This window comes from Gymnoscopelus microlampas (genome assembly GCF_963454915.1).
Source record: "Gymnoscopelus microlampas genome assembly, chromosome: 14".
NCBI classification, from domain to species: domain Eukaryota; kingdom Metazoa; phylum Chordata; class Actinopteri; order Myctophiformes; family Myctophidae; genus Gymnoscopelus; species Gymnoscopelus microlampas.
This window is the reverse complement of record NC_139951.1, coordinates 31,058,912-31,079,348: the sequence shown is the minus strand read 5'-3', so window position 1 is coordinate 31,079,348 and position 20,437 is coordinate 31,058,912. Positions and strand designations below refer to the sequence as shown.

General features: G+C 40.6%; 2 protein-coding genes across 2 annotated transcripts; both read left to right on the top strand.

Moving 5' to 3' along the window:
• The first annotated feature begins 696 nt into the window (after positions 1-696).
• Positions 697-12,834, top strand: ttll6 (tubulin tyrosine ligase-like family, member 6). The gene is made up of 14 exons (XM_084079300.1): positions 697-795; positions 988-1,106; positions 1,396-1,526; positions 1,698-1,854; positions 2,000-2,143; positions 2,322-2,407; positions 2,764-2,989; positions 3,442-3,620; positions 5,594-5,782; positions 6,771-6,933; positions 8,969-9,280; positions 9,646-9,708; positions 10,160-10,367; positions 11,701-12,834. The coding sequence occupies exons 2-14, from the start codon at positions 1,092-1,094 to the stop codon at positions 11,970-11,972; spliced, it is 2,145 nt and encodes a 714-aa protein (XP_083935426.1). The 5' UTR covers positions 697-795; positions 988-1,091; the 3' UTR covers positions 11,973-12,834.
• A 5,484-nt stretch (positions 12,835-18,318) lies between these two features.
• hoxb6b (homeobox B6b) lies at positions 18,319-20,239 on the top strand (the record flags this gene model as incomplete). The annotated part of the gene is made up of 2 exons (XM_084078290.1): positions 18,319-18,784; positions 19,980-20,239. 2 exons carry the CDS (start codon positions 18,319-18,321, stop codon positions 20,237-20,239), a joined length of 726 nt encoding a protein of 241 aa, XP_083934416.1.
• Between the last annotated feature and the right edge of the window lie 198 nt (positions 20,240-20,437).

The window sequence follows — 20,437 nt, the reverse complement described above, 5'->3', positions numbered from 1 at the left end:
ATTTAGGCATTTAGCAAACACTCACACACAGACCAGAGTGACTTACAAAGTGCAAGATCAGAGTAAATGGCACGAACCCTAGTCAATAAATGACAGGGTAAATACCTGGACAAGTAAATTGCGCAAATTAAAACAATTACGTGCTACAAAGTAACTGTCCAACATGCTTTCTAAATAATATACTTAGTATTTGTGGTCAAGCAAACAGTATATGTCTCTCTAAATAAAATAACGCAAATTAACCAACATACCTCTGCATAAACTAGCATCTATCACAAGATATTGCTCTGCATGCCTTGCAGGTCCCTGTATCCATAGCAATAAGCATCAAAATCAATTCTTCAGCAACACAAATATTCACAATATTGCATCTCCAGCATGGGTCTTTCTGTGGAGAGCCCTGAAAGAGACCCCGAAGATGATGCGTACAAGTGTGAACAGGAGGGAGAGGGAGAGGGGAGCGATAGCCAACCGGAAACCTCCGCCCACACTCCACCGACCACAAGCAAGAGGAAGAAGAAGAGGAGGAAGAGGTACTTTCCCAGGGTGAATGCTCCCATTTTTATTATATTTCAACATTGAGGATTTTACTGTGATTGTAATAGTCACATTTGTGATGCTGATGCTTGCACTGGAGGTTTTTGTTGTTGTCTACCTGCCTCACTCTTCCTCTTCATATGATGGGAAAGGAGAACAGGATCAGGGAGGGCTGCGTAGCACATGTCTGTCCCTCTCTCTGTTTCTTCTCTTCCAGATGACTGTGGATCAACCTCGACTACTGTAAATATGAGAGTGGTAAGTTTAAGTTTCAGTGAAAGGGTAATGTCTCCGCTTTTTTGACCGAATAATATTGAATACAATGTGATTTGGTATTTACAGTATTTTTTTTCTCTCTTGGACATTACACACACCTTTTTGTTTCTACAGTATTAAACACTTTACACACAGCGCAGTAAAAACGCTATTCCACATGTTTGTTTTTCCCAGTGCGACGTGCTGCCCGCAGATATGGCCTCAGGGAGTCGGTGGAGGGCGAGGACTGGACTCTGTTCTGGACAGACTGCTCGGTGTCACTGGACCGCGTGAAAGACATGAAGCGCTATCAGGTTCGCTCCTTTACTTGTACACAATACAGATATATTTCATTAGGCCACCTTGTACAGTAGGAACCAAAGTGACACAGGTGCATGTCTGTCACACCGAAGCAACAACCTGCATTCTAAACATTCTGTGAAAGGCCCCTATTTGGCTCCATTTCATATTGCTGCAGTCAGGTACTACATCTTATGTAAAATGTCTATTACCTGTGCCTAAGACCCTCCTATGGTCAGTGGGACAACATTCTACATCCACCACGAACATGAATGTCTGTCTTTTGCTTTTCTACTGTTGTAGAAAATCAATCACTTTCCGGGTATGAGTGAGATCTGCCGCAAGGATCTGCTGGCTCGAAACATGAACCGCATGCTGAAGCTCTTTCCCAAAGACTACAACATCTTCCCCAGGACATGGTGCCTCCCCGCAGAGTGGGTTTTCACTTTTACATTTATTTCTATGCCTTGTTCAGATATCCAGTGACCACAGCGGACATTTTGCCCTTATGACATACTTGTGGTAGGAATGATGTAAGAGCAAAATGGCTGGCGTGTCAATATGGTCAGTAGAACCTCAGCATCACAGTGTTTCTTTCTTTGCAGTTACAGTGACTTTCAGGCTTACATCAGGGCCAAAAAATACAAGACATACATCTGTAAGCCAGACTCAGGCTGCCAAGGCAGAGGCATCTTCATCACCAAATCCACCAAAGACATTCGTCCTGGAGAACACATGATCTGCCAGGTTTACATTCCCCGGGTGAGGGTCTTAATGCACACGCACACGCACGCACACACACACACACACACACACACGCGCGCAGCCGCGCACACACACACACACGCACACACGCACGCACGCACAAGTTGAGGTTTAACCATACTCTTCGTTCTATACCCCGCAGCCATTAGTGATTGATGGATACAAGTTTGACCTGCGCATTTATGTGCTGGTGACATCATGTGACCCCTTCAGTATATTCATGTACAAGGAGGGACTTGCTCGCTTCTGCACCACTCACTACAGTGAACCTGCAAGTGGTAATGTGGTAAGAAAGAGTACTGCAAAATACACAAATGCTTGTTGACTGACCAATATTAAAATGACTAAAATTAAAGACTCTTAGTGATGCAAACTGTGATTGCTACAATTATATTGAGCTGCGTGATGTACAGTACACACTTCATATTTATGGTTCATTCCCTCTCAACTTGTATCCACTTTAGGAAGACGTGTGCATGCATCTGACCAACTATGCCATCAACAAGCACAGCGAAAACTTTGTCCGCGATGACGACAGCGGCAGCAAGCGGTAGGACCGACCAAGGAGCGCTCCTCCTGGTTCAGTTTCTGAGATTATTAGAGCTCTAACACAGTGGAAACCCCAGGGGTCCTTGAAGGGGTACCAGGGGGTCCACTCCCAGAAAAATCAATTAATATAGCATCTCACAACCAGTTTAACCACTTTAACCCTATTTTATATTTTGGCTATAAAAAATGGCCAATCTACAAGCTAAAAACAATCTTATACAAATCTTCTCTTCTGGGGGTCCTTGGCACAAAATACATATACATTTGGGGGTCCTTGACACCACTATTTTAAAGTACAGGCCCATTTCCTGACAGGCAACTCAGCCTTTCTCGTTTTTTTCTTCTATTTCTTCCCAGCAAGCTGTCCTCACTTAACAAGCAACTGGAGTCCATGCACTACAATACAGAGAGAATGTGGAACGACATCGAGGATGTTATCATCAAGACCCTGATCTCTGCTCACCCCATCCTCAAACACAACTATCAGACCTGCTTCCCCAACCACGCTGCTGGCAGCGCCTGCTTTGAGATCCTGGGCTTTGACGTGCTATTGGACCACAGACTCAGACCCTGGGTGCTGGAGGTGAAAGGACTTTCCATTCCTTTCAATGGCCCAGTTGTAACCATTTGAAGCCCTGTACTTCTTCGCATGACTAAAATTCTTGAAATGCCTTGTGAAATATTCTTGAAAAGTTTAGAAAATGTTTGAACATATTGCCAAAATATGCACACCACCTTGAAAGTGGTTAATGGATAGTAGAGATGAGAACTAGATAAGCTAGACGTGAACCCATGATGTCACTAGTGGCTTTGTGCCTGTGTGGTACGTGCAAAGACTGGCTGAGTGAGTACACAATGACCCTCTTATGGATATATCAAGTCATTATAGTGCGTGCGTGTGCATGCAGTGGACCTCTGGGGGTTGCACTGTGTTAGAGCTCTAATAATCTCTTGCATGCGTGCGTGTGTGCTGTATATATACTGTTTATTATTATATTATTATGTATTAATATCTATGGGTGAATATGCGTTTAGGTGAACCACTCCCCAAGTTTCACCACTGACTCTAAGCTGGACCGGGAGGTGAAGGATGGCCTGCTGTACGACACGCTGGTGCTCATCAACCTGGGCGCCTGCGACCGCCGCAAGATCACAGAGGAGGAGAGACGCCGGGTGAAGGAGAGGTTGCAGCAGAACCGCTCCAGAGAGGCCAGGTAAAGCTTACCTATAGTACTGACTAATGCCTCAGCGACTCATTTTTATTTTTCCTTTATTTAACCAGGAAGTCCTGTTGAGATCTGTAAGAGTCCTTGTAAAACATGTTGCTTAACAAAAAAATAGATATTTCCTACTGAAAAAGTGTCGCATCGTGGACATCCACCACTTAACAACACGTTGTGTTGAGAGCTTATAGAGCAGCTATTTTGGCCAAATTCAAGCTTACTTTTGCCGAATGTTCACCTATTAGGACATGCCCAGAATAGGGATGCTAGGGTTTCAAGTGATCACGCTAGTAGTTGATTGGGGGTGGCAGGGGAAATGGAGCCAAATAGGGGCCTTTCACAGAATGTTTAGAATGCCCAATTATCCTCCATGTTTGGAGAAACAATGGTTGCTATGTGCAATACTAAAGTTGGTATGTGTTGATATAAGAGATGAACATAAATATAATAATTTGGGGTGTAGCAGACACTTTTATCCAGAGTGCCTACAATAAGCAAGATATCTTGCAAGCAAGTCACAGTTGAACAGTAATTTCATGTTTTTCCAATGTTTTACCCATAGACCATAAAAAAATATCATGTCACGCCCCTGGTTTCTACAAAGCGCAAATGAAGCCTATTTTTCAGCGATTTCAAATCTGCCATCTTTCTATATCCGATCCGAAAAATAGACCCGGAAATTAATGCTATTAGTTGTGTAGCTTCTCAATCAAAATCATCACAAGGTAGCCACGCCCCTCCTACAGCATACCCTACTTTATCATAATTGTTTTAATAAATGGGACCATTATTTACCAAAACGCATATCTTAGTGATTGAAAGAAGACTTTAAACTAGCGACTGGAAGCATATAGTATTTATGACAGTGTTTATTAAGGTAATAAAATCCAGTGTAAAGTTCGGCAAAAACCCATCCGCTTGAATAGAGCCTAATAGCTTCTGACACCAGCAGGGACGAAACAGCGAGACTACAGGCCATTCATATGAACTGTCACTTCGTATATAGCCTCAATTGACAAGCCGGATGCTAGCCCTTTGGTTTTACCTTATCTACCACTTTACAGAAATTAGACATTTTCTTTTTAAAGTAGGTACAGCCATGCTGGAAGCAAGAATACTATACAAACATGGCTGCAGTATCATAAGGTTACGGTTATTATTAAGCTTAGTTTAATTATTGTTAAAGGGTAAGACCACTTTGGTAGAGGTTTGGGTTGTGTAGTTACCTTGCCATGATGTAACTCCAAAGGTGGGCAAGAAATCAAAAATAATTGCTCCATTGATTAGAAATTGATCATTCAAAATATGCTCCTCATTGACTTACATTGTACGGTAAAACAGCTCTCAAAGTCACTCTTTTAGCACATAAATGAACCCAAACATAGCTGATTCAGACAATATAGAGCATCACCAAACCCAGTACTGTTTGCTTTTTTAATAAAAATGTCAACTTCCTGTTGATTTTACTATTTGAAGATCTGGATCCGGATCCGCGGATCCAGTCCAGGTTTTCGACAATGGTAAAATCAACAGGAAGTTGACATTTTTATTTTAAAAAAAAAACAGTACTGGATTTGGTGATGTTCTATATTGTCTGAATCAACTTTGTTTGCGTTCGTTTATGTGCTAAAATAATTACTTTGAGAGCTGTTTTACCATACAATGTAAGTCAATGAGGAGCATATTTTGAATGATCAATTTCTAATCAATGGAGCAATTACCTTTGGAGTTAAATCATGGCAAGGTACACTAGGTAAACTACACAACCCAAACCTCTACCAAAGTGGTCTTGCCCTTTAAGTTCAGAGTAAGGGGATATGGAATTAATGTCAATGTCACCAAAGTTTGTAAAGCAAGGATGACATGTATGATGCATACAATGAATCGCTACACCCCCTAGTGGTGTAATCCTGACATGCCATTCATCATTGATTTGATTTGATTTTTTTTTTATTACCTCCCAGATGCTTGGAGCTGCGCCAGTCACAGGCAGCCAGCGTGGAACAGATGGAGAGGTACGAGGCCAAACATCTGGGAGGATTCAAGAGGATTTATCCCAGAGAGGGAGGTGAGAAGTACGAGAAGTACTTCAAACACAGCAGCTCCCTCTTCCAGGAGACCGCAGCCTCCAAGGCCAGGGAGGAGTGTGCCAGGTACAAGCAGCAAATGTCCCTGCAAATTCATGTGATGAAATATGAATTAGCCATCATCACATACCGATGTCGAAAGGAAAACTCTGCATCAATTACAACTATGTTAACCTAATTGATATGTAAAGCACTGCACAATAGCCAAATACATAACAACACATGGACAGAAACCTTGTATCTCAATATTTAAACATTTTAAGAATTAATGCCATACTTTGTGAATTGTTGCAGGAGTGTCTCACAAAAGTAGCAAAAATTGCAGATTTGAGCTTGTAGATCTGAGCTTGTAGATCGGCTATTTTGCTGAATTGAAAATGAAAGCAAATGTGGTTAAGTGTGTCTGTGGGTTTTATAAATATTGAACCAATGAAAAGTATTAACTAAATGCCACTATATGATAACTACATTAGATCCATTGAAACACAGCTTTCTTTTCTCCATTTCCTGAAAAGGAACAGTATTAGACGTTAACATTCCCCCCCAACAGCAACAAATTACTGAAGTATGTATGTATATAAATCCTAACTTCACACCAGAGACAGACAGACAGAGATCTGTGTCATTTTAGATTATAACCACTTTTAACCATATTTTATGCTTTGGCTATTAAAAAATAGCAGATATACAAGCTCATAGCGAGTTACTTCCGCGCTATGAGCTTGTAGATCTGCTATTTATTTTTTTATCATGAACATTTGTGCAAATCTTTGAATATATACATATACATATATACACATATATACATATATATACATATATATACAGCGAACATTTTGAACTAAAATCTTTTCTTCTGGGGGTCCCTGGAACAAAATATTTTGAGATGGGGGTCGGCGGCCAAATACATATCATTTTGGGCGTCCTTGACATGAAAAAGTTTGAGAACCACTGATATAGCAACATAACCTTTTTTCAGAAAACTGTTAGGATTTAGAAGACATTTGTAGAATCGGCCTCAGGTCTTAATGGCTTAACTGGTGTCTGTGTGCAGACAGCAGCTGCAGGAGTTGCGTCTAAAGCAGGAGAAGGAGAAGGACCAGACAGGGAGTCGGAGGAGAGACCTGCAGGGAGAATCTGCAGGAGAGAGGGTTAAACCACACAAATCACCAGCAGGGCAGCCTGACAACTCCCACTCTGAAAGCCAGCCTTTCACGGTGAGTCTGACTGTCACGTTGGTGTTGTTGGCCCTGCAAAACACCAGCTCCTTGTCTGACAAAACTAGGAGGTATGCAGAACGCACGTTATAGAATCCATTTTTACACTCTCAAAGTTAAATTAACAGGGAGTCTAAAGCATGGAGCTTCCATATTTTGACTCAAAAATTATATTTTTTAGCCTGAGGCTTACCCAGCCTTTGCATTGATATATGTAGCTGCTTTAAGTAGTAGCATTGCTAGGTGACGTCATATGCAATATAGTAACTTGAGCTAATAATGAAAATGATGCCTTTGTCAGTTTGGCCTGTAAGTTAAAGTTACTGAACATATAGCTAGTGGGGTTAAGTAATACTGTCACATTAACAAACTTGCCAATTTGACATTTTTGGAGCTAGATCTGTTAAGTTCTAAGCACATTGGGTTTGTAACATAACCACTTAATGACACTTAAAAATCTATGATTTGGCTATCAAAGTAAGTGAAAATTACTATTTTATTTCTTTTATTTCAACATTTTATTTAATTTTGTGTTTAATTAAAGGAACATCATTATGAGGTGTGTGTGTGTGTGTGTGTGTGTGTGTGTGTGTGTGTGTGTGTGTGTGTGTGTGTGTGTGTGTGTGTGTGTGTGTGTATGTGTTAAATAATTGATACTGTTTATCACTTTGAATTAATTAATTAATTTGGTGATAAAAAGAAAGAGCACATCAGCACTTCTACAACACACAGCAGACAAAATATCACCGAGGATAAAAACACAATAAAGCCCTAAGGCTTATTTCAATTGTGGTCCTCTTAGAAAAATACAGAACAGTCACAGCATTACAGTAAACTGACAGTCTACGCACATTTATGTATTTTAAATTACTAATTTAATTTACTTACTAAAACCAGGAGTGACAGGAGTAAAAAAAAACTATAAAACTATAAGAAGCTAAACATTGTTACCAAAGGCAAACACAAAGACAATCCTTTTATACGATAACCAAGGAGGGTATTACTGAAATAAAACAAGAGTAAAATGGTTATATTTGTTAGTAAGTGTAGGCTATTTCTTTCCACAGATTTCTATGTCTGCTGATAATTTTAAGCAAATAAGTCGAGCTGCCGTCAATGATTTTGTATTGCAGTGTCAGGGTAAGACCACAAGAGGGAACCAAACATCTTTCCCATTACAATCCATAGACCGTGACCAGAATAATGTTCCCATGATTCAGCTGATGTTCCATTCGAACTCATCTTGGTTAATCCGTTTTTGCAAGGGATTCATTTCCGAAGCTCCTTAAATGCACTTTATAATTTTCATTTTCTGTAGTTAATACCACTATTAATATGATTAAATAAAGCATTCATTTTGTAATATTAAAACAAGAAAAATAAGAAATACAATGAAAATTTCTGCTAGTTTCTACTCTATAATTGAAAATGTTTGAAAGCCTATAATATCATTAAAAAACTTTTTTTTTTAAACTTTTTTATAAAATACTTCTCAAGACGGTCACCTTGTATCTCTCAAATTGAAATTCACAACTATTAATTCATAATTTGGGCTGGTTTTCAATGACAGCATTTTAATAAATGGGGTTAACCATTGGAGTTAACATGAATTCCGGAGCTACCTATACAGTAATCCAGTAAATCCAGTGTTAAATTAAGGTTAATTTTATTTACTGTGATATGTCAACAGCAGTACGTTGCTGTCGGGGCAGAAACCTTGCATCTCCATCTTTCACTTTTCATGCTTTTTTTTTTGGAAATGAATGCCCTACCTCATCATACAAGAGTGTCAAACAAAAGTAGTGAAAATAGCAGATCTACAAGGTTGTAGAGATGCTATTTTCATTATTACATTAAAACAAATTCTAATAAAAAAGGAACAGTTTTGGACATACAAGGTTTCCACCTGACAGCGATAAGTAAATCTATTAAAGGACTTAAGTGAAGTCTCTCCCCTGGTACCTCTTTTGTTTGTCTGCATGTCAATATTTCTCCCCCTCTCTCTCTCTCTCTTCCTCTCTCTCCTCGCATTCAGCTCCCCACGGTGTCCAGTGTGACAGTGACTCCCACAGCCGTAGATGACTCGGAGGAGGAACGGAACCTGGAGGAGCGGCAAGAGCAGGCAGAGAAGGAGAGGGCTGAGGAGGAGGAGGAGGAGGAGGAGGAGAGGGAGAGGGTGAGCGGGCTGCTGCAGAGGGAGAGGCTGCTCAGAGAGCTGGGGGTGGTGGAGCAGGTCTACCATCTGCTTCAGGGTGGAGGTGGAAGAGAGGGAGGCACGGGCGACGCCGAGGCCACCTCGTCCCACCAGCACTACCAGCAGAGCCATCACAGACCCCAGCGGGCCAAGGTAGGACACACAGAGACATGCTAATAGAACATTTCAGTTGTGCTACATGGGGGCCGCTTTACAGTTGTCAGTTGTTTGTTTGAAATGTTTCATTCCATTTTATTAGAACGAAACAATTCACTATCCAGTGTTTTTATTATTATTAATGTAGATGAGTACATTCTTTTCTTTTCTTTTTGTCAAAGACTAGACTCCAAAAAGCTGAGAACTTCAATGATGTCCAATCATACCTTTGTCTTGCCAGCGTTAATCATTTTTCATGAGGTTGCCATCTCTTTGGAATGAGCCATCATTGACACCACACTCAGAGAGACAGCTATACTGATGGAATGCCATCTGTGTGTTTTACTGTGCTGTCATTTCAGTTAGAATCACTGATAGACTTTTCCCGGAGGCCCAAACAACAGCACTGCATTATCCAGCAGCAGGTATCTCACCACAGGCCATGAAGAAAAAATAGCCTTCTTTAGACCAGTCAGATGCATTTAAAAAAAGGAATATGTATTGCTGTAAAAAAAAAAGAAAAAAAAAGATTGAGATTTTGTTGCCGTATAAAAAGCTATTTTAGCCCTTTCAGATGCATTTAACCAAAAAGTATGGATTGCTTAGAAGAAGAAGAAAATATTAATTCAGATTTTGTTGCCCTGTAGAAAGCTCTTTATTTATCTGCACTGAACTGAATTCTTCCTGGTTTATTTGTCTCTTATGAGCTTTTTTGTTTAGTTTTTGTCATGCTGCTATTCTGCATTAGGTTATTACTAGACTTGTCACAATTAGGGGCTATATCAATTTTCATATGAACACCTCCTTTGACTTAAATGCCAGCTTGGTACCTACAGTATTATGTCATTTGAGTGTCTCAATCTGTGAACTCTATAGGTTCCCCCGGGGGCCAAGCCATGCCTGCAGTACATCCACTCCCACATAAGTGTTATAAGACCTTCCTCCAGTGTGAACCAGAGAAACCTGACAGAATGTGCCAGCCTGCAGTACCTCCCTGACCAGCGTCTGGCAGAGCCCCCCGGCCGCGGCAGACCACCGCACCTCAGGAGGATCAGCAGCGCTCAGCGAGTGCCCCCCTGGCCAGGTTAGCAACACCTCCTCACTGCACAGTAAAATCCTCCGTTTATGATTTCGAGAAAACAAGCCGTCGCTGTTTGCGTGGAAATCTCCTATATGTCCAAAACGGCTACTTCGCAAAGCTCTTGTTAATACTTTTCATTGGTTCAATATTCATAAAAAAGTTAAAACCCACACAGACTTAACCACTTTCAGCAAAAATAGCAGATCTATACAGCAAGCTTGTAGATTGTCTATTTTTGCTACTTTTCTGTGACACCGTAGTATGATTAGTAGGGCATTAATTTACAAAGAAACTAAACATAAAAAGTTAAAATATGGAGATACAAGGTTTCTACCCGGCAGGAATGATTTGTACTCTCTCAGAGTTACAGAGCCTTATGGGTCCATTTGGTTACATTTATAGTCTCTCATAGTTAAAAAAAGATAAATTAACACTGAGAATTTGACTGTGTACTGCACAAGCCTGTCATACGGGAGGGTGGGAGGTTCCTTTGAGCATGGATGAAGCCTGGTTAGGAGACTGGCCACCACACAGTAAAATACAGAGTATTCATTTAACTGTGGAGTAACTGAAGTATATTCTGTAGGTGAACTCAATTAATATGGGACAACAATTGTTATTTTTCATACCCATGTGGGTAGGCTACATTGCTAAACTGTCGGAATTAAATGAACACTCAGGATATTGCTGTTGTTAATTACCAACCATGAGGTGAGGTTTGTTTCCCCAGAGTCACTCTGAGTTAAATTAACACTCAGGATTTTACTGTGCCCTATCAGTCATTTTGGCAGAATAACTGCCATTTTTTAAAAACTGTATTGTACAAATGCATTTGACTGCTACAAAAAGAAGCTGAACTTTCTGCAGCTACAGCATTGTTTCTGGTGGATGCCAATGTTAATGTACAGTATTGTCCTCGATGACAGGGGATTAGCAGATTTGTAGCAAAGACTTTAATGTAGAAATTGTGTAAAGAAATAGCACTTAATTCCCCCCCCGCCATCCTCTTCGTCAAATAACCTCCACCTTGAATGCAGGCATTAATTCAACGAAAAATATAAAAGGCAAATTTAAAAAATGGTTTGACAGTTCCACACATCTTAAATCACAGAATGAAAACTAAGACGCAGCCATGGACCAATTATTGTGTCAGTTCACTTATATATGAGATTGATTGAATATATATTTGATATTTGAAAGCACTGGTGTGTTCCCACCAGAGACCAACGTTACACATGCAGTCCTTCATGGATTATTCCCAATGATTACATTTCCATTTTTGACACTCGGGAGTTAAACGAACCCTGAGGACTTTTACGTTGTGTGTGTGTTTCAGCGAGCAGCTATGTGGCCGTGCGGCAGGGCTGTCTTAGCAGCTCCTACACGGAGACGCGGGCGCGGGTCAACGCGCTCCCGCAGGGGGGCCGGCCGCATGCCGCAGCCGCTGCTGGCACGTCCCACGACCCCAAGGCCCTGCAGAGCCTGTTTGTCATCTCCACTCCGGCCCCCCTGGTCAGGAGGCCTGGCTTCTCTCACGCCGGCCACAGCAAACTCTCCCGCAAAGCTGCCCCCCCGGCCCGAAGCAGGGTCCTGTACGGGGAACAGTGACACCACCGCCACCACCTCTGAAACACTGGGGCTGTACAGCTGCCTCACAGTAAAGCCATGAGTGTTAAAAGCCCGATACACTTTGTTGCACGATGAATAGCGAAAATATCCCATCAACAAGCTCACCATGGGGTTATTTTCGCAATTTTTGGACAATGTTTGACCATTTTCCTCTAGGACATGGCCAAAATGGAGACACCAAGGTTGACAGTGGTTTAATGAACACTCATGATGTCACTTGTGGAGTCTAAGCAAGCTCCTATAAATAATGACACTGTCATAAACTGCACCACAAGTTTTATGATACAGTCCAGTCAATCTGTTACTCTTAAAAAGAATGAAACTCTGATAAGAGTGAACCTCGTTCTTAAACAGACGGAACTATATAAAGGCAAGGAAGTGGACATAGCAAGGCCTTATCATATTATGAAAATATAGAAACAATTGTGCCTAATAAGTGTTGCTTGGTGCTTGTAAGACTATTTTTTTTTACACCACTGTTGTCCCTGACAAAATATGTGGAGCCGTAAGTGTCCATTTTTACACTATGACTTTAATCAACACTCCAGATTTTACTGTGTACGAACAAAATTATTATGACATTTTGACGCTTTCCATCCAGACAGGATAATATCTTGTTAAGTGCAAAGCTTTGAGAACCTTCACTGTGTGCCAAATGTTGGAAGAAAGGCAGGAAGGGCTGATGATGTTATGGCATGTGTCCAAATTGTGTACATTCTCTTTAAATTCTTCTGAACTTGTTAAGCTGCCTGTGATTGTGGCATTTTGCTTCAGGTTTAAATTGACTTAATGAATGCAAATTTGATGTGAATCACATGAATTATTAACATGAATATCACAATTAAACATGCGTAGAGGGACTGTTTTATACATCTTGCTCTTTGCAGAGGGCATTTGTTTTGGGAAATTAAATTAAAAGATATATCACAAAATAGTTTTATGTTTTCTCTAATGGTCAATAAAATAGGTTCTTGCATTTCACATTTCAAATTTGAATCCTTTTTTAATTGTATTTTTTGATAGGCCTATATTAATGTATTTAATTGACATGTATTTATTTTAAAATTAGAACAGGTGTAATCATCGATTTGCCAGCGCCACATCAAAACGTGTGTGTGTGTGTGTGTGTGTGTGTGTGTGTGTGTGTGTGTGTGTGTGTGTGTGTGTGTGTGTGTGTGTGTGTGTGTGTGTGTGTGTGTGTGTGTGTGTGTGTGTGTGTGTGTGTGTGTGTGTGTGTGTGTGTGTGTGTGTGTGTGTGTGTGTGTGTTCGCGCCTGCAAGAGTAAAGGCCAAATCTGCAAAAGAATGGAAAGAATTGCAGCATACTTTTTTTAAAACAACATCTTGGCCTGCATCCATTGTTTTGGACACTGAAGCAAAACCTCATTAGCCTATGAGCTTGAACCAACATTCAAGCAGATGTTTTTTAACTGACCATGAGAAAAACAAAATATAGACTATTCCAAAAAAGACTTTTATGTTCATTAATTCCCTCAACAAACAAACATATTTGGACAACAAATCATGCCAACGAAATATTTTGCCAACTAATTTGCCGACAAAACAGCCACGCAGGTCGACTCCACCTGACAAGCTAGGATAGGACATTTTGCCAGTATTTGTGATACAAGGTTAAGTTATATGTCTCAAAATAAATCAAGACTAAGCTAATAACGGGTTCAAATTCAGTTCAGTAAACTCAAAAGGCCCTGCAAGCGCACTGGAAACAATAAACAATTAATGAACGAACTTGAAATATTCTGAAAACAATCATGCTTGGCCCAAGAAAAACACTTAGTCTTTTGGAAAAAATACACATATCACCTATACTGTATGCCTACCGGTAGACCTGCGTGCCAAGCTGGCCTATGTATTCATTTTATACATTATTCTATATGTTAAGGACATCAAATATACATTTAAGAATAAGATCAAATTTAAATAATTGTTTCGTTATCTTTTTTTCTTCCCCTACTGTATATGATCCCCCCCCCAAATAAATAAATAAATAATTAAATTAAATAAATATTTTAAAAAGCCTGATTGTATAATGAAGTTTATTACAGCTTGTTAATGTTGCTACTTTTTTTTCTCGTTCGGGGGGAAACAATAACGAGATTTAGGCCTAAATGAAAACATATTCACTTTGTCAATTCAACACCGCAATGCTAGGGAAATCTAAAGACTCCACAAGAATCTCAGTATAGGTGGGCGGTTGGCGCTTTATTTAAGGAATTTATGGTTTTATTGCGTCCATAAATGTCGGGAATCCTCGTTGTTAGTGTGAATTAAACGGAAGATGCCCAGTCCAGGCCAACCTAAAAGGAACAGCTTGTTTCTAACCAAAAGGAGGAGTAAATTAGAATATATTTTCATATATATAAGCAGAATTGTAGCGTCACTTGGCTACAAGGTTTTATGACCGATCATTAATAATTGTTATTTAAAAAAAAGTAGGCCCATGTGCAAAACAAATCCTGCTTCATGGACATTGAATTTGAACCTTAAATTGGCCGATCCCAAGTAACACAATCAACCTAACACAATTTCCATCTTTCACCAAGGCCTGGTACGAACGGTCAATGCCAACCTGATCTGCATTGATTGAAAGACCTCGCCTATAGGCTACTTTAGCCGCTTAGTGTAGTCTTCCATGGGGGGTACTAATTGTTTAAAATGCTATTTCTAAAAGTATTTACGAGTACGGAGTTTTTTGTGAAAATATCACACTCACTTAGCAACAGACTACAACACTTATAGGATTTTGAAGTGTATATAGATCAACAATCAGACGTCTACATTAAAAAGTTTTTTTTTTTAAACAGAAAAAAACAGCATCTAGACTGTGAATAATCAACTTCAATATAATTCTGATTTGGACTATTATTTAATTTGTTTTCAGTGTATAGCTAAATGTTTACCATGACGCCTATCCATGACGCCTATATGCACGACACACTTAAATAGTCTACATGATGGGAATAGCAGCTAATACTAGAAAGAATCTCGTGAAATGTCAAACAATCAATAGACCTTTTTAAGTAAATCTCCTCATGCTTACCAAATTAACCACCACAAACACCTTATTCTCTTACATTATTGCGCACCTTGATCGTGTTTGCGCCTTTGGCTAGGTATTTAAAAAAGATATCAACCTTTTTTAAAGAAAAATCAAGATGGCGGCGGGGCTAAACATGTCTACAATAGCAGAGAATCCCTGAAAGCACAAAAACGGGGTGCTGTTTATGAAAATTTACAACTTTGCGATGGAACTTTACGACTCAGCGGGCTCTGGGATTGGCTGAGGACGGTCATGTGAACAGCAGGAATGGGAACTTATTTCCCATGAGGTTATATTGCAGCTGCTTTCCACCGCTCATTCAGTTAACACTACTAACAACGTTTTCTTGGCTCTTTGTTTATGCAATACGCGTCCCATTTCTGTGTAATGAAAAGGTGGGTCAGTTGAACGTCCGTTGATTATCAAACCTGAGCGATGGAGCCACTGCGCAACCTTTCATCAGACGCCATAATGTGGCTACTTCCAGCTATGTTGGTGAAAATGGGAAATCAGTGCACATGGATGGTGGAATGACCTTACTGAAATCACTTAATGCACTAAACATGCATATCAGTGTTGGGGACTTAGCAAAGAAATGGACCGAGGAAAGAGGAGCTCCTCCAGACTGTCACTCACACTCCAAATGATGGATTATCAACAAAGGTAAGGGCAACCATGTTCACAACGCCATGCGCTGTGATCTGGTTTCACGAGACATTGTCAGGGCTTTGTTTACCTTCTGGTGATATGGATATAAGATTATTATTTTTTCTTCTTCCTATAAACATTCATTCGAATTCGTTACAGTGTTTGCTATATGTGGATTCAAGCGTTATCAATGCTATTCACAAAAAGGTTGCTTACCTTTGTACGTAAGGAGCACTATATGCCGCAGCATCGTCACGAGCTGCCCTGAGTGAAAGCCAAAATATATATGTTGAAATAATCAAATAGAAAAATATAGTTAATTCCAAAGTTGAGGTGTAGAAGGCTGAATTCATGTATTGTGTCATAAGACTGCGTTGGCTTAACTGTAGGCCATGCAAGCTGGACTATGATGATGATGATGATGATGGTGGTGGTGGTGGTGGTGGTAATGATGTTAATGACGAGGGCCTGCTCTACTGGTGAGACCTGGATTAACACTTTAAAACGAGTTAACAAATCAGACAAGTTCTGAGTCCACAGAAATAATGTTTTCTGAAGAGAATATTTAATGTAATAACGGTATTCCACACATGGAACACCTCGCCCATCCGTTAGCATCAGTTTCGCTTGTTGATAAAGCGCCTATATGTTGCTCTTTGTTTGACTGTGGCCTGTTTATGATTTTATGACTTACAATTAACCCAACATTCGTTTTCTGTGGCCCATTTCCAAATTATGTAGTCGTTTCGTTACTTTCAGCAGATGTGATATTTAAGGTTTATAAGTTGTATTATTTCCCCGTTAGATTTTCTTACATGTGGAATAAAACATGGAACCGTTCAACCAGAAAGAAATAAAGTGTAATAGCTAATAACTACAACAATATTTATATTTTTCACAAGCCAAATGCATTGTAGCTGGATGCCATTTATGGATGCAAAAGGACTGAGCAATGGAAAAGTGATGAGGAAAAACATGATATACCTAAATAACTTATGTGAACATTTGATTCAGTCGTTCACAACAGTGTAATACATATGAGACCATTTATGCAGATACTTTCCCCCATTTTTCTTTACTTTTTAAATTAGTTTTAAACAATGGTAGGGTATACATTGAGCTCGGGGCTGGGTTTATCTTTTTTTCAGGGCACAAGTGGATTTATATAAATAGAGAGACATAATGGAAATATTACCCATGATGTTAAAATACAATACAACCCAATAGCTAATGTTCGCAGGAGCAAAGACTGAAATCTTGTGTAGGGCCTAACTGCAGAATGCAAAGGCCTACATTGATGAGGCGCTATTAATAGCTACTGAAATAACGCAAATTTGCAATTGTGGTATTATTGTTATTATAGGCTTATTAACAATCCTAATACTAATGTTATAATAATAATAAATAATAATGTATGCATTTTTTGAAGCACTATATTCGAATAACAAATGTGTTGTTTTACTTACAGGCTAGGCTGTCTAATATTTTTTATGTGTGAAAGAAATTTCCACGTCGTCACGACTGGTAAACATGGTTGATGTGTCCGTGCTCTGTCCACGTCGGTGGACAGTCGTCTCATTCTTCTGTCTTGCTCGTATGCTATTGGGAATCAGAAAGCAACGAGGACAGGTTATTCAATGTTTTTGTGTGGTTTTGGTCTTAAGCGTGTATATGGCATACAGTAGGGAAATTACAGCTACTTTTTGATTGATTAAGTAAACATTTTGTGCATAACAATCGGTCTAAGTATACAGTTACAGTAGGCAGATGTAGTTATTGGACTTGCTTTGGCAAAACTGAAAAATGGAAATCAAGGATGCACATTTCATATACAAGAACGAGGGAGGGAGAGAGAGAGAGAGAGAGACAGAGAGAGAGAGAGAGAGAGAGAGAGAGAGAGAGAGAGAGAGAGAGAGAAAGAAAGAAAGAAAGAGAGAGAGAGAGAGAGAGAGAGAGAGAGAGAGAGAGAGAGAGAGAGAGAGAGAGAGAGACTGTTGGCCGTGCGTAATTTGTGCGTAAAAGGAAACACTGCATGCGCAAAAGTGTTTTGCGATGCGATTAGTTCTATTTTTTGCTGTTGTGGATAAAAAAAAAACTGTGTGTGTGTGTGTGTGTGTGTGTGTGTGTGTGTGTGTGTGTGTGTGTGTGTGTGAGTGTGAGTGTGAGTGTGAGAGAGAGATAAGGTTTGCGTGCACTTGCTTGCGATGGGGGGGGGGGGCGGGTATTGGCTACTTCAGCCAGTCTTATTGTGCGATACTTGCACTGAACGAAATGATGTGTGATCTCATATGATATTTTCATAAGCAACGTGGTCATTTTGTATGAATCCGGGCATCTCATTGTGTGTTGAAAGCCCGACAAGCTCTTGCGCTTCATTTCGATTCACCGGGGACCCCTGCACGCAACAAGAGCCCCCCATGGGTGCAATAGTGCAACCACAGACGCCATGTGATTGGCCAGACGCTGATCAGATGGTACAGTTCCCCTCTGTATTCAGTGGTACCTCGCAACCCCCTTCGAGCAAAAACCAAATCTCCGATAAAGTAATGGCAAAACCACTTGGACTATAAAAGACAACAAATCATATTCCTCCGGAGTATACCAAGTTGTCCATCCAATGAGTTCCTATTTTGTTAACTCAACTTTTCCCGTGTCTCTACCGGGAGGACAGGACTCTCTCCTGGGTCAGATACCGCTGTATTCCTCGGGATATACTGACCCTTTAAGACACTATTCCAATGCGGCCGCCACGTATGGCGCGGCCAACATGCAGGAGAAGGTTTACCCGGCGTCCTATTACCAACAGACGGCCGCCGCCGCCGCTCTCTACGGCCGAGCGAACGGCGGAGCGCCCTGCGACTACAACGCGACGGTCGGGACTTTTTACAAGGACAGTGAGGGATCCTGCGCCTTCGCCGCCAGTCGAGAGGAGCAGCCGCTGTTTGTGACCCAGGACCAGCAGCAGCGAGGCAAGTCGTCGGACTGCCCGGAGCACAATGTAAACATGAGCAGTAGCATTATCGACGACAAGTCCTCGTCTCTGATTTATCCCTGGATGCAGAGGATGAACGCTTGTTCTGCCGGTGAGTGAAAGCTCATTGCACGCTAGGCTTGTGATTTCTCTGTTGTTTCAGTGTGTGGGTGTATCGTAGAGCAGTGGTTCTTCAAACCTTTACATTTCATGGTCTCCCCTTAACTCTGACAGTGTACAAATAGAACCAAATGGACCCTAACGGGTCCATTTGGTTCCATTTGTACACTGTCAGAGTTACAGACTTGTAAGGGTCCATTTAGAACCCCCTAAAGGAACCCAGAGAGTCCCTAGAATCCACTTTGAGAGCCACTGTCGTAGAGTATAGGCTATACTGTAGGCTGTGTCACGCTGTCTAGAGTACAGTATCCTCCCCGCAGCCTCAGCTGCATGCGTTGCTTCGCATCATCGCATGGCATACAAAAACAACAACAAAAAAAACTTATAGCCTATAATACCTCGCCATGACATTTAAACAACTTTATTTAGCATCACAAAAGAAATAAAACATGACAAAAGAAGCGATTATAGTCTTGACACGAACCGTTTGTGGCGTTTAAGATTATTGATGGCTATACTGATGAGGCCATCTCGCCACGAATAGTATAGGCTATCGTCATATGCCCCGGGACTTTGGCTATAATATCACCATTAGACACGCAACCCATGGGCCTCGACATAAGCCAAAGTCATATTATTGTATCTTTGAAATCGGCAAATAGAAATACACAATTGGCTATGGTTGTTAATTATTAAATTATTATGTTATTGTATTTATAATGCAATAATGATACATTAATGGAATATATTTTTCAGGCAATGTTAAGAATATCGCTTTGACTTCCTTTTAACGCAGTGGTTCATTGGAACATTTTCATGTCAAGGACCCCCAAATTAATATTATTTGGCCACGGACCCCCATCTGAAAATATGTTGTGTGTCTTTGTCGTGTGTCTAAAATGTTTCAAAAAATATTCCACATTTTTCAAACATTTTCAAGATCTATTTTTAAATAGCAGATCAACAAGCTCACAATGCATCGCCATGTGAAGCTTGTGAGCTTGTAGATCGGCTATTTTTAAATATATTAAACAGGTCAAACAGATGTTGATGCTATTTAACTAATTTAGCTGGGGACCCCCTGGAACTCCCCCAAGGACCCCTTGGGGTCCCCGGACCCCACTTTGAGAACCACTGTTTTAATGAAGCATGGATATTAACGCTTTTCTCGCCTTTCCCCCGTGCAGGAACTTTTGGCAGCACTGGACGCAGGGGCCGACAGACCTACACCCGCTACCAGACTCTTGAGCTGGAGAAAGAATTCCACTTCAATAGGTATTTGACGAGGCGTCGGCGGATCGAGATCTCTCATGCCTTGTGCCTCACGGAACGTCAGATCAAGATCTGGTTTCAGAACCGTCGAATGAAATGGAAGAAGGAAAACAAACTCCTCAATCCCTCAAAACCGTCCGAAGAAGAAGAGGAGACAGAGAAAAAGACCAACTGAAAAGACACTGGCCTTTATGTGTGCACTCAAAGTATTATAGCCTATCACAGCAAAATCCCGAGTGTTGATTTAACTCTTGAGTGTGTGAAAATGGACCTATACACAGGTGTACCAATGGAAGCAATTGGGCCCGTGCGGGTCCATTTGGTTGCATTTATACCCTCTGGGAGTTACAAATGGATAAATGTACACTGATTA